This window comes from Rana temporaria, chromosome 1, assembly GCF_905171775.1.
Source record: "Rana temporaria chromosome 1, aRanTem1.1, whole genome shotgun sequence".
Lineage (NCBI taxonomy): Eukaryota > Metazoa > Chordata > Amphibia > Anura > Ranidae > Rana > Rana temporaria.
In genome coordinates, this window is record NC_053489.1 from 534,022,831 (window position 1) to 534,038,131 (window position 15,301).

General features: G+C 41.7%; 1 protein-coding gene across 1 annotated transcript in view; it reads left to right on the forward strand.

Annotated features, from left to right (window-relative positions):
* RXFP1 (relaxin family peptide receptor 1) overlaps nt 1–15,301 on the forward strand; it is a 353,272-nt gene that overhangs the window by 198,858 nt on the left and 139,113 nt on the right. The window contains exon 3 of the mRNA XM_040332335.1: nt 12,609–12,713. Coding sequence (XP_040188269.1) covers nt 12,609–12,713 — 105 coding nt within the window. The remainder of the gene's footprint in view (nt 1–12,608; nt 12,714–15,301) is intronic.

Genomic DNA, 15,301 nt, shown 5'->3' on the forward strand with positions numbered 1-15,301 from the left:
GCAATACGTCGCCTATGGGGATTTTTAAGTAGCGAAGTTTGGTGCAATTTTCGTGTGCAATTTTGAAGGGTGACATGTTAGGTATCTATTTACTCGGCGTAACTTCATCTTTCATAGTATGTAAAAACATTGGGCTAACTTTACTGTTTTTTGTTTTTTTTTAAGCACAAAACTGTTTTTTTTAAAAAAAAACACGGGTTCAAAAAAATTCTGCGAAAATACCGTGCAAGATAAAAAGTTGCAACAACCGCCATTGTATTCTCTAGGGTCTTTGAAAAAAAAAAAAGCATATATAATATTTTGGGTTTCTTTGTAATTTTTTAGCAAATATTTTTACATGTAGGAGAGAAATGTCAGAATTGGCCTGGGTGCTCCAGAACACATGATGGTGCTTCCTGCATGTTGGGCCTCTGTATGAGGCCACGCCGTGTAAAAGTCTCACACATGTGGTATCGCCATACTCGGGAGGAATAGCAGAATGTGTTTTGGGGTGTAATTTGTGGTATGTATATGCTGTGTGTGAGAAATAACCTGCTAATATGACAGAAACAAGAATTTATTTTTTATTTTTACAGAATTTTCAGTCTTTTTTCTTTTATAGCGCAAAAAATAAAAACCGCAGAGGTGATCAAATACCACCAAAAGAAAGCTCTATTTGTGTGAAAAAAAGGACAAAAAATTCAGATGGGTACAATGTTGTATAACTGAGTAATTGTCATTCAAATTGTGAGAGCACCGAAAGCTGAAAATTGGTCTGGTTAGGAAGGGGGTTTAAGTGCCCAGTGGTCAAGTGGTTAATAAGGCTCATAATCTTCTCATTGACTTTGGTTTAATTAAATTAAATCTATGCTGCCATCTAATGGCCATTTTGTATAACTGCGCTACTTCTATTTCATTGCAGTCATTTAGAATATCTTATTAGATTTGGTACATGCAAGCCTCCGTACTTTCAATCCCATCAGGCCTTGCATCATCCTTTTCAGTCTTTCCTTTTTCCCTTTTTACCCTGGAAGCAAGCACATGGACTGCTGAGTTTTTCGCTACCCATTCAGATTCATCTTCGGTATGTCTATCATTTGTGTCTCCAGCTAGATAGATAGGGAGGCACTAATTGTGTGATTATTAATTGCATTTTGTTTGTATCTGTTACAGTTTTACTCTGTCTTGTATCAATAAAAGTTCAAAAGGATTCTGCGCCTACTGGAATGCATTGGTATGAGAGGAGTTAACAGTGTGCCCGAATACACCTCAGTCACGTGTAGTGAGGGGCATAACAGGCATAGTGTGGCATGGGCACAGTGAGGCATGGGCACAGTGAGGCATGGGCACAATGAGGCATGGACACAGTGAGGCATGCACATGGACACAATGAAGCACAGTGAGGCATGCAGATGGACACCCTAGGCTTATACTCGAGTCATTTTTTTGGGGTAAAATTAGTTGCCTCGACTTATATTCGGGTGGGCTTATACTCGAGTATATACGGTACTTATCCTTTTGGCTTTGCTCAATAAAATCTTTATGAAACAAAAAAAAAAGAAAAAAATCACAAATTATACAACATAATAGATTAAAATTGTTTCTCTATCAATATCAGTGATCTAATATCCAAACAGTAAAAAATATTTTTTTCTTAAAATCCACAATACGTAGCTTCAAATGTGAACCATTTCTGCACTCTCAAATAGGTCAAAATGTTCCAAATGCAGTTATAGTTAATATTTTTGCTAGTTACATCTCAACAAGCGCAGGACTAATAGGAAACTTCTATTGATTAGAAGGTATTCTGTATGGCCTTATAAGGCGAAAATAACAAAAGTTTATCTGACCCTCTACACAAATATAAATCAAACTTATACGACAGAGGCATCTTGAAACGTACATGTTTCTTTTGTATTGCCGCCTTCTTAATTCTTTTATTTTTTTAAATTAACTAAAAGAAAAAAATGAAAAAGAAAAACAAGGAAGGACAACTACAGCTGCATTTACAAACACAAATGAAATAAACCGATATATTAGCAAAGATCCTCAATGCTAAATGACAAACCAATTGGACTACGCCATGTATGCATAATGGTAGAATGATAGTCATATGCCAAATAAGTCAATCTATACAGGGTTAATCTATACTCACCAGGATTTTTCAAAAAACTGAGAGCTGGTGATGTAGGTTTTTTTGGGGGGGAAAAGTGAGGCCCCATACTCACGACCAAACATGTTTGCTGAAAGTGGCCCGCGGACCAGTTTCAGCATACATGTTTGGTCGTGTGTAGTTACGAGCGTACAGAATTTCACCGTACATTTGCCCGCCGGGCCGTTTTTCAGCAGACATTTATTTCCAAACTTGTTTTAAAACCGTCCGCTCAAATCCTGTCCGAACGTACATGTTTGGTGGTGAGTACACAAAACCAACGTACAAAAACCCCGCGCATGCTCAGACTAAATGAGGCCACGGGAGCGCTCGTTCAGGTAAAACTCACGTTTGTTTGGGATATGGCACATTCGTCAATAGAAAGATTAATTCTAGCAATAGAACACTGAAGCAAAACACACAATAACCAACGCTTGATGCCGTCGTTTTCTTCATTCTTCTCTTGCTATAACTAATCAGTTATTTAGCTCATGTTATTTCAACTGAGTTGTTCCATACTGAAAAGTGACATTTGTTAGCTGTGATGTAGTAAGATTTTTGCAAACTTTTATTGGCCCGACGTATCATATTTTTAGTGGTCCTCCACATTTCCAATTTTTTGCTTTTAATGTTTAATGGTTATCTTTCCCACTTTCTTTAGGTGTTTATAGTTATGTCACCATTTAGAATATTTTAATAGGAAATAGTTTTGATTTAGCTTTTGTTTGTATATTTAACAGGATTTTTTTGAAGGTTGTTTAAATTGTCTACCATGTTGGCACACCAAATGACCCCCCCCCCCCCCCACATGAGTTAGTGAATATTTTAGATTAATCATTTTATTTGTTTGTAATGTTTGATGCCTAAAATAATACCCACAGTATTACAAACAATAGGCACGTTTTTCAAATCAACAAAAAGGCTTTTATTTGAGCAAATTATAAAAAGGATAAAAAACAGAATGGCAGCACTTGAACAGCTAGCAACATACATGCAAACTTGCATTTGAAACATGGTGAAGGATAAACTAGCCAACCTCAGGAAGCACACAAAATAAAATCTGAAGCAGCAGCACATAACCAAAGGAACCCAAGCTGTGGTAGTCCAAACAAGATGCCATTTGTGGGGGATCAAATGGAAGGCAGGGCATCAACGTCTCCTCTTCCTTGCAACCTTCCTTCCAGGCTGCCTTCCAGCGGGTCTTCCCTGGGCCCTTGCAGGTGGGGATGATGTGGCAGCAGGAGAATGGTGTTCAGCAAGCCGGGCCGGGTCACATAGCCCAGTGTCTGGGGTCAGCAGCTCCCTCTGCATCCACCAAAGGGCCTGGTTGATGATGCCCTTGGCCAATTGCCTCTGCTCCTCCGTGCCTTTATTGAGGTCATGTGCCACGGAGGCACTGTAGGCCTCAGTGGGGTTGAGGGGGGCCCTCATGATGGCACTCGCCTCCTGAATCATTTTCAGGCTGGCTTCCTCCACTGCCCCCAATTTCTTCTTACGGCCTGGTGGCCTAATATAAAGGGGAGGAGCCTGGCTGGTGGTGCTTGTCCTGGGGAGCTGCTGAACGCCACTGGGCCCGGCCTCCTCCTGGCTGCCACTGACCCCTTCGTCCTGGCTGACAGTGAGGAGAGGATCTGCCACCTCCTGGCTGGTCTCTTCTTCCTGTGTAAAAAAAAGGGACATGTTGTAATATATTTAGGAATATACTCACTCACATTTTCATGCTTGAATCTTATTTTTTGCCTTGAATTTAAACTTGAAAACAGACTCACCCTCTGACCCCTGCAGTTGTCATCCCTGACACCTATTTGTTTGCCCACGATTTTAGATTTTTACTTCCCAGCTTGTATTTTATTAACCAATATCAAGTCAAGAATCAAACAATAATTAAGATTATTACATAAATAGTTATGAAACTACTATACCTCATCATCGTAGAGGCGCAGATCTGCCTCTCTGTCAGCCAGGCCCTCTTCATCCGACTCTGCAGGGCTGTGGTGATCTGGGGAAGTCCCGCTGGGAGGTAGCGTGGAGGAAAGGTTGGGATTCAGACTTGACATTGATGGCCTGCCTTCCAGTTGATCCCGCAAAAATGACATCTGGTTGTAATACCACAGCTTGGGTTCCTTTGGTGGTCTTGCTGCTGCTCCAGATCTTAGCTGCTTTTGGTGAGCTTTGTACGCTCTCCTATATGTGCCCCTGAGGTTGGCAAGTTTATCCTTCACCATGTTGGCACTGCATTCTGGCACCCATGTCCTCATGTATGCTGCTAGCTGTTCAAGTGCTGCCGCTCGTACGTCCTTATTGTGGTAATGGTCCTGCTTTGAATCCCACAGGATGGGCATTTCCCTAAATTTATCCAGCAAGTGCTGGATAATCTCTTGGCTCTGCAGGAGATCCATTGGGAAATTAGGATTTACTCTTTTTTTTTCTAGATTGAAAAAATAAAAAGAAACCAAAAACACTATTAAAAAAAGCCTCAGCATTTACATTGATAGAATATGTTGTTTAAAAAGTAGTACCTATATAGAAATACAAACACAGTGTCTCTTGTTTAGAAAATGCTGGCCAGCTCTGCCCCATTGGTTGGTTGTAGCTAACATTTTTTTTATACATGCCGCCCCTTTGGTTACATTGCAGGAAATAATATAAATCTACAACCATACACAATTATTAGAAATGACAGCATTCATCAAGGCACTATTGCATGTGTAGATATCCTGCCCCTCAGCATTGATTACATGAAAGAAACTTCCTAATGACCTCTGTCCAACCAACACAGAACAATACTTGGCCTGATCTGAATACACCCTACATAATTGATAATGAGTCACAGCATTTTTGACCTCTCTATTTTGTGATGTCTACAAAAGCATTTGGGTACGAAAATCACATTCTGGTATCCAAGAGACATAATAGCTTAATAAAACTGTGCAACCAACAGACCAAACCCCCATCCCATTGCTCTACATTTTAGAGCCCGCTGCTGATCCCATGTTTAAATTTCTTACCTGCCTCTCTCACAATCCTCGTTTCTTCCGCTCGCTGAATTAACACGTAACCTACGTAATCACGTCAAGCGCCTTTTATCCACTCCGCGTATGTATGAAACGCCGCCCTCGTCACCTTTGCCATGCCCCTAATCAATTGAAAAAGTAAATATGGCGTTAACTGTGTAGGTTCTGGAATCGCGCGAATATTCTCCGCGTAACCTACGTCAATACGTTGTTGGCATTCGCGACACTCCGCATATGCAATAATCCCCGCCCTCATCTCCGCCCCTGACGGGACATTTCCTCGTTTCCACGCCCCTAATCTCTGTGGGAAGGAAAGATGGCGATGTCACACGAGCGGGCACGGAGCTCTCATGGCGCAAGTGAAGGGACAGAGGCAGGACCGTCCCGATCCAGGCCTAAAAGATATAAAGCCACTAATATGGCGTTCGAAGAAATGGTGGAGTTGGTTTACATCATGAGGAGGAAGGATTATGATGGTGAATGTGGGCCCTACAAAACACCGAACCGTAGGAAGTCACACATAATGGACAAGGTGGCAAGGAGAATGAGGAGAATGTTTGGTGTCACCAGGTCAAAGGAGCAACTACGGAAGCGTTGGTCCGATTTAAAATTGAGGGAGCCACATCACATGAAGAAGATACTCAAAATTCTGCGTAAAAGTAAGTCCATATTATTTAAGGGGGGGGGGGAATGTCTGCAATAATGTGTTGACATGTATTTTTTCACATCTGCCTCCTTGGCCTGCTTGTACTTTTGAACACGTGTAGATACTGTATTGTGTTTATGTCAAATAACAACCTTAAACAAATTTTGTGAAATAGTAAACACGCGTAATATGACATTGTTTAGCAAAAATGTGACGTTACTCCAGGAACAACACACCTGGACATGGCTGACTGGCCCCAAACTTGGTTTTCCAACATTGTTGAATAGCAAAATCACAGAAATTAAATTGAGTGAATGTGACAGGCAAACAAGATTCATTCTCCAAAATGCAAATAAAGTTGATGTTTTAACATCTTGAAATGCAAAGCACCTGTGTCTCAAAAATCAAAGTATATTTATTTGGAGGGTCGACGAGAATTAATGTTTTGGGGGGACATCCATTTGTGTCACTTCTTTGCAAAAAAGGGGCAGGATCAGAGCTTGGCCTAGAACTACGCCAAAAATGGAGGATTGCTGAAAGAATAAACAACCAAAAATCATCATAAATGTATCGTCTATGCAATGTGTGCGATTTATGATATCCAATATCTGTGTGCTGATGAGTATCCCTTTTGTTTTTTATTATTTCTTATAGGGGAAAGAAGACGCCAGCAATTGGAGGAGGCAGAGAGGGCCAGACACCCGCAAAATCAAACACCTCCACATGTTGAGCAGGAGGAGGCTGGGGAAGGAAGAGAGGAGGATGTGGAAGGAGAAGAGGATGTGGAAGGAGAAGAGGATGTGGAAGGAGAAGAGGATGTGGAAGGAGAAGAGGAAGGAAGAAAGGAGGAAGGAAGAGAGGAGGAAGAAGTTATTTTGGACTTAGAATTTATATCAGATGAAGGGCAAGTGGCGGAAGAACAATTTGGCGAATTGCAAGAAGGTGGATTGATGGATGAAGGAGGAGTCGAAGATGATGGGGAGGTGGTGGAAGAAGGAGGAGTGATAGAAGATGATGGGGAGGTGGTGGAAGAAGGAGGAGTGATAGAAGATGAAGAAATTGGGGATGTGGAAATTATCAGGCCATCAGGTCAGTGTCACCCCTATATTAATAGGGCCAAACATATGCAGATAGGCTGGAAATTATTTACATATTTTGAATGCCAATTTGTTTCTTTTTAGGGGATGAAGATGGTGTAGCACATTTTTCACGTGCAAGTGCTTCTATAATTGTACAGCAACTAATGGAGTGCAGCACGGAAATGGACATTATGCGGGAAAGGATGCTAGTCATGGAGCAGAATGTGCGAAATGTCATTTCAGAGTGTAGCACGGAAATGGAGAACATGCGACAAAGGATGCTAGTCATCGAACAAAATTACAAAAATATCATTGACATGATGGGCCGTGTCAAAGACTGAACCACAGAAGCCCATCCCCCGCCCATCCCCCGCCCACAAAACCCTTTTTAATTTTAGTACTTTATAATACGCCAAAATTTCTAAATGCACACACAGTGTGCCAATATGTGCTATCTGCCATCACAGACTATCTATTGTCTGTGCTTTGTGGGTACAAACCCCTCCTCGATCCTCAAGTAGTTGAGAGGAAGGGTTTGCTCCCACAAAACACAGACATTGATCACCCATGATGTCAGATAGCACATGTGGCCATTTGTCTGTTTAACCAATGACATTTGGCGAGTTTTCACTGAATGTGTGCATTTAGAAATTTTGGCGTGTTCCAGTGTGAAAGCACACCATCCATATGACTGACTGCTGTTCTTTTTTTAAATTTTTGTTTGGTGTTGATCTTTTTTGGTTTGTAAATGTTTCCAGTTTCAGATCACAAAACGAACAAGAAATCTCACCTAAAGAAAGAAGTTAACTAATTTTTGTAAAAAAACTAAAAATTTTTGTGTTGTGTTAAAATCTTGTTGAAAAAATTAGACACAAACAAATACAAAGCCAAAAACTTTTTGGTATAAAAAAAATACACAACAATTTCTAAATGTAAATAAATGTCTTAGAAACAAATACCCAAAAAAAAATTAGAAAATAAAAAAAAAGCCAAAAAATGTCTACATAAATTAGTCTGGGTTATTGGAAACCAAACTAAATAAGAACTTAAATTTTTAACCAAAGTCTAAAAAAATTCTGTTTAGAAGTGTGTATATATATATATATATATATATATATATATATATATATATATATATATATATATATATATCTAGAGATAGATATATAGGAGACAAGCCCAAAAATTCTTGCGTATAGTTTCAGTGAAATTATTCTTACATTGTGTTTCGATCATTATTATTGCTAATCACTGTCAATAAAGACAAAAAAATAAATATTTAAAAGCCAATATTTTGTCTGAAGAATTTGCAGGAAATGTTTTCTGCCTAAAAATACACATTTCTTGTTAAAAAATGACTACAATAAAAAAAAAATAATGAGACATCAAAATCAGAAAAATGAGTGGCTTCTTATTTCTAGACTGAATACCCAGTTAGTAGATGAGTGAATAATGTGCAAATGTGGTTAGTTAATACATCTGAGTAAGTAAATTTGGCACTAGAAGTGCACTATTTTTGGAGAGAACCTGGAAGACAGAAAAATAGAGAAAAAGCAGTAATGACAAACAACTGTATAAAGTCCAATGGTCTAATTATTTATTAGTTGTGAGAATATTCCTTTCTTTGGGGGGCCGAATTAGAAAGAAATATGATCTGGCATAGCAATGGCCCCCCGACCCATGAAGTACTCAACATATTTGTCGCGTACCTCACGAGCAGATTGGGGGGCCAAGCCAGCGCGACCAGTGTCCAGGCCAGGAATGTTCTCTGAGGGTAGTCCTGCCTCAGAGCCCATGGAGGCTAGGTACGTCTGGGAGTGCCTGCGTAGAAAATTGTGCAAAATGCAGCAGGCAAATATAACGGTGTTCAATTTATATTCCGCCAAATGTATCGATGTCAGGAACAGGCGGAACCGGTTGCTGAGGATCCCAAAGGCATTCTCGACTACCCTCCGAGCCCTGGACAACCGAAAATTGAACACACTCCTCTCTGAGGTGAGGGTCCTCTGGGGAAAAGGCCGCATTAGGTGAGGTCCAAGGCCGAAAGCCTCGTCCGCTAGGAACACAAACGGAAGTCCTTCCACATTATCTTCATCTGGTGGCAATGCCAGACCACCAGTTTGGAGACGATCATAGAAATCAGTCCGTGCGAACACTCCCCCATCTGACATCCGGCCGTTCTTCCCCACGTCCACATATAGAAACTCATACTGTGCCGACACCACCGCCATCAACACGATACTATGATAACCCTTGTAATTATAATAGTAGGACCCCGAGTGGGGTGGGGGCACAATGCGGACGTGTTTCCCATCTATTGCTCCACCGCAGTTAGGAAAATCCCACCGCTCGGCAAATTGGGAAGCCACAGACTGCCATTCCTGTGGTGTGGAGGGTAGCTGTGGGGACAAACAAAAAAAGAGATTTAGTACTTTGGCACATAAACATTGCAAACATAATCCTACAAGCATCCTTGTGCAACTTTACATTTTTTAAATAGCATTTGCAAATTATGAAGGGAGAATTTCGGGGCACAAATATATAGGCCCACTTAATTAATAAGAGACTCCACAGCCCTCTGATGGGGACAAAAACACTTTGAAGGGGGGGTGGGGGGTGTTTAAACTGTTTTTAGAAAACAAAAAAAACAAAAAAAAAAGTGGCATGGTGGGGGTTGGCCCGAAGATAGCATGCTGGACAGGTTAATATTGGGTAAGATCAAAATATGCAGGTAGGCCAAAATAAAAATAACATGTAAAAGCTGATATCAACATGCATAGGGAGAAAAGGGAACGTTAGTTAAACACACAGCATATCTGGGAAATAAAATTAAAAGTTAGTTTGCAACATTATTATAGACACATTGTGAGGTTAAAATGAGGAAACTTACCTTCATATACTCCTCGTGCATAACTTTAATGATGGCAGCACACGTGTCCGGTATGATGACCCCAAGCGCCTGCGGAGAGATGCCTGTTGAGAACTTGAGGCCCTGCAGGCTCCTCCCAGTCGCCAGGTACCGCAACGTGGCAATAAGCCTCTGCTCGGCCGTGATGGCTTGGCGCATCACAGTGTCCTGCCTCGTGATATAGGGGGACAGAAGTTCCAGCAGACTGTTGAATACGGGGTCCGTCATGCGGAGAAAATTCCTATAGTCATTAGGATTATTCTCCTGGAGTTCCCTAAGCAGAGGCATATGTGAGAACTGGTCACGCTGGCGCAACCAATTCTTGGTCCAGAAACGCCTCCGCCCCCTGTTTCTGGCCAAAGTACTGGAATAATGAACATATCCAGCAGCCATCCCATAAACAGCACCAACTCGCGAAAATTGACGCTGCTGCTCCATCATGGCTTCAAACCGGCCGGCTGGTCAGTCAAGAACACACTCCAACAGAAAGCACAATCAAATCCAGCGGTACCTGCAAAGAACGCACGACACACAGATACGAACGCACAGTACGAATCTGCTAAGCAGAACGAACTGCACGCCTGTACCCGAATGCCAACTACGTACCCACAAGCACACGCACTGAACGAGAAAATACTACCTGCTAAAGCCTGGAGACCGAGAAGCGCGAATCAGCTCTAACCAAACCTTCACTAACACGAGCAAAGCCGTAACTAGCAAAAGCGGAACAGAGGGCGTCGCCATTGACTTTGGCCTTTCCCTTTATAGTGACGTCAAACGTGGATTACGTGCACGCGTTCAGGTCCGCAGGGAAATATCGTCCGCTGGTGTGTACAAGCCAGCGGGCCAAATGAAAAAACAGCCTTGTACGCCGGAAACAGCCCGTCGGACATTTCGAACGGACATGTTTGCTCGTGAGTACTCGGCCTGAGAGTTACTTTCCAAGCATAGAGTATAGTAGAAAATCTTTCTCATCTGAAAAAGTTTAACCATTCAGTTACTACAGAAACAGATAACACCGTGGGCCAAATTCACATAGAATTACGCCGGCGTATCAGCAGATACTCCGACGTAAGTCTGAATCTAAGGCCGTCGTATGTTTAAGTGTATTCTCAAACTGAGATACACTTAAATATGCCTAAGATACGACGGCCAGCGCCGTTGTATCTTAGGGTGCAATATCTACGCTGACCGCTAGGTGGCGCTTCCATTGCGGTCGGCGTAGAATATGCAAATGACTAGTTACGCCGATTCACGAACGTACGATTGCCCGTCGTAGTGATTTTACGTTGTTTCCGTAAGAGTTATGCGGCGTAAAGATAAACATGCCCCCTAGGTGGCGTACTCAATATTAAGTATGGCCGTCGTTCCTGCGTCGCAATTTGAAAATTTTACTTCGTTTGCATAAGTCGTCCGTGAATGGCGCTGGACGCCATTTACGTTAACGTCGAAACCAATGATGTACTTGCGACGTAATTTCTCGCAATGCACGGCGGGAAAATTCGAGACGGAGCATGCACAGTACGATCGGCACGGGAACGCGCCTAATTTAAATGATCCACACCCCCTACATGGATCATTTGAATTAGGCGGGCTTGCGTCGGTGGACTTTACACTACGCCGCTGCAAGTTTACAGGCAAGTGCTTTGTGAATCAAGCACTTGCCCGTAAAACTTGCGGCGGTGTAACGTAAAGGCGATACGTTACGCCGCCGCAGTTCTACGAGAATCTGGCCCCATATATTTATACTAATCATAGTAAATTATGCTACCATTCATTGGTAAACTTGTAAAAACAAAGGCATTCAAGAATAAATGTATAGTAGGTGATAAGAAAAAAAACTTTTATTGGTTCTATCACATACCAACATCTGATTTTATCACATGTCTATAAGTTCCTGCCACAAGCCATTTGGTATGTATTATATTTATGTTGACTATTTGTGTTTTATTGTTTTATTTTCAGGGTTTTTCTTTTTATTAGTTAAAGAAGGCAGTAGAAAATAAATTATTAGAGTGATTTATAGACTGAAATAAGATATTTAGATCTTAAAAAAAAGAATGTTATTACAACTGGTGGTCTCATCATACCCATTAAAGTGACCCAGGGTTCATAGGGCAGGCAAACTCCTGATAACTGGTGGCATGCTTGTGTATTTGCTTTGATCATCTTATTATCCCTAAAGCCTTGTAAACTCGATCGGACTTCCCTCGGACAAATCCGTGGATTTTTGTCCGAAAGGCGTTGGTTGTGAACTTGTTCTGCATACAGACGGCAGAACTTTTTCAGCCAACATTCACAAAACAATGTTTTTTCTGCTCTTTAGCGCCACCTTTTGGGCAACTTCTGCTAATGTTGTCTGATGGTTAGCATTGGTTCTGAGCATGCGTGTTTGTACGGAACGCATTTGTTTTCAGACAATTTGAGAGCATGACCATCAAACATTTGTTGTTGGAAATTCCGACAACATATGTCTGATGGAACATACAGACGGTCGAATCATCCAACACGTCCATCACATAATTGTTGTCGGAATATCCAATTGTGTTTACGGGTCTTAAGATACATATACTCTTTTCTGTGTATATGGTTGATGTTTGGCCTCCCCCTCCACTCTATGCCAAATGTGATGGATAGCCTCACTGGCCAGTAGGAACAGAGGAATATATGTATGACCTATGAACAATCTAACTGGAGATTTGTCCTAATCCACCCAAATGTATTAATATTTACTTCATAATTTAGTTAGAACTTATTTTATGAGTTGTTCCTTTGTTGCCTAGATTTGTCAGACAAAGATTGTAACATCAGTTTTCTTCATCACTTTCAGGAGACAACAATGGGTGGTCTCAGCAACTTGATAAACATTTTGAGAAACACTATGAGATGTTCGGCATGAACAGCTTCGACTCAGAGATGAAAGAGGCAGATTGCAGTAAGTAGTCAGTGTTTGATTTCACTTTAAAACTCCTGAAAGTTCTTGAACTTAGTAATACAATCAAATAATTTATTTCGGGTTCTAAATAACAAAGTTTTTAAGGGTCTAGGAAAAACGAAGTTTTTTTCAACCCGATCATTAAAACGGCCTTGCCTACACACGATCGTGAAAAAAAAATGCTCTAGCAAAGCGCGGTGACATACAACACGTATAAGGGGGAAGTTCCATTCAATTGGCACCACCTTTTGGGCTGCTTTAGCTGATTTCGTGTTAGTAAAAGACGATTCGCGCTTTTCTGTCTGTTACAGCGTGATGAATGTGCTTACTCCATTACGAACGGTAGTTTTACCAGAACGAGCGCTCCCGTCTCATAACTTGCTTCTGAGCATGTGCAGTTTTTTCACTTCGTTAAAGCCCACGCACGACCATTTTTTACAACCTTAAAAACGACAACGTTAAAAACGCAGTGAAAAAATAGAGCATATTCGAAAAAAAAAAATTGTCCATTTTTTAGAACCCGAAAAATGCTCTGAAGCCCACACACAATCGTTTTTAATGACATTAAAAAAAAAAAAACGTAATTTTTTAGAACCTGAAAAACGGTTGTGTGTACGCAGCATTAGACACAGATATACAGTATTGCTTGGATTCATGCACAACTTTCATTTTTTTGTATCAGTGTGTATTTAGTTGTCTGGCTGGAGTTCTGCTTTAACAGTATTCTAAGAGTATTAGCTTTCTTTTAGGTCTGTTTATTCCTTCTATCTACTGTATATGTAATATGTATGATAAAGACATATTACATGTGCAGTACATAGACCTAAAAGAAAGCTTATGCCCTGTACACACGATCGGATATCTGATGGAATCTAATCCGATGGATTTTTTAATCGGATATCCGATGAAGCTGACTTTCATCAGTCTTGCCTACACACCATCAGTCAAAAATCCGACCGTGTCCAACGCGGTGACGTAAAACACGTGCTGAGAAAAATGAAGTTTAATGCTTCTGAGCATAAGTCGACTTGATTCTGAGCATGCGTAGATTTTTCTCCGATGAAGTTCCACACAGACGATCGTTTTTTTCTTTCAGTTTTTTATCCATAGGAAAATTTTAAAACATGTTCTATATTTTTTTTCACGATGGAAAACAAACCGATGGGGCCCACATATGATCGGTTTGTCCGATGAAAACGGTCCATCGGTTTGTTTTCATCAGACAAACCGATCGTGTGTACAGGGCTTAATGCTTTCAGAATACCATTAAAGCAGAACTCCAGCCAGACAACTGAATACACTGTTTAAATGAATGTATTTGAACATTTTTGTTTTTTTCAGTCAGATATTTGTACTTTAATTCAGCTATTCTTGTGATACATTTAGTCCCACTTGAGGGTGACTCCACTATTCAGTGCCTATGGCTCTTAAACATTCTGTGTCAACTGTCACATCCAGTTTGCTTACTGGCATTTGAACAAATCAAGGGCCTCTGTTTTAATCATCTCACTTCTGTCCCAATACACGGTAGTATTTACTTTTCCCTATCCATTCTACTACAGAGTAATCTCAGTGTTAGCATACTGTTTATACAGACATAGGTGCAGCAACCATTCTCATATACTGTATTATACTTTGATTAGCAGAGATTTCAGGGCCTGATTCCCAAAAGAGATACGCAGACTTAACTGCTGTTCAGTCTGTGCCTAACTTTGGAAACGATCCTCAAAAGGCTTTTTCCAAAGTTAGGCAGAAAATCTGACATGTGTAAGACACTTACACGGTCAGATCTTAGGATGCAGTACCGCATCCGCCACTGGGGGCATTTCTCATTGAAATGCAGCTTTGGGTATGCAAATGAGGACTTAAGCAGATCCACAACGCTTTCCAGCACTGTGATTTCTGCGTAAGTTCCGATTTTGCCTGCGCAAAACTAGGGCTGGTTTTACAATGTGGAAAGTTAGTCACACCTTGTAAAGGCCCATTCAAGCGACGGCATTTGGTATGCATTCCTGAGGGAGAACTCCACGGCAATTTTTAAATTCAAAACCGGCATGGGTTCCCCCCCCAGGAGCATACCAGGCCCTTAGGTCTGGTATGGGTTGAAAGGAGACCCCCCCTACGCCGAAAATTCGACGTAGGGGGTCCCCCTACAATCCATACCAGACCCGTATCCAAAGCACGCTACCCGGCCGGACAGGAAGGGAGTGGGGACGAGCGAGCGCCCCCCCCCCCTCCTGAGCCGTGCCAGGCCGCATGCCCTCAACATGGGGGGGTTGGGTGCTCTGGGGCAGGGGGGCGCACTGCGGGCCCCCCCACCCCAGAGCACCCTGTCCCCATGTTGATGAGGACAGGACCTCTTCCCGACAACCCTTGCCGTTGGTTGTCGGGGTCTGCGGGCGGGGGCTTATCGGAATCTGGAAGTCCCCTCAAATAAGGGGGCCCCCAGATACCGGCCCCCCACCCTAAGTGAATGGATATGGGGTACATCGTACCCCTACCCATTCACCTGTAGGCAAAAAGTAAAAGTTATTAAACACACAACACAAGGGTTTTTAAAACAATTTATTATTCTGCTCCGGAGGCCC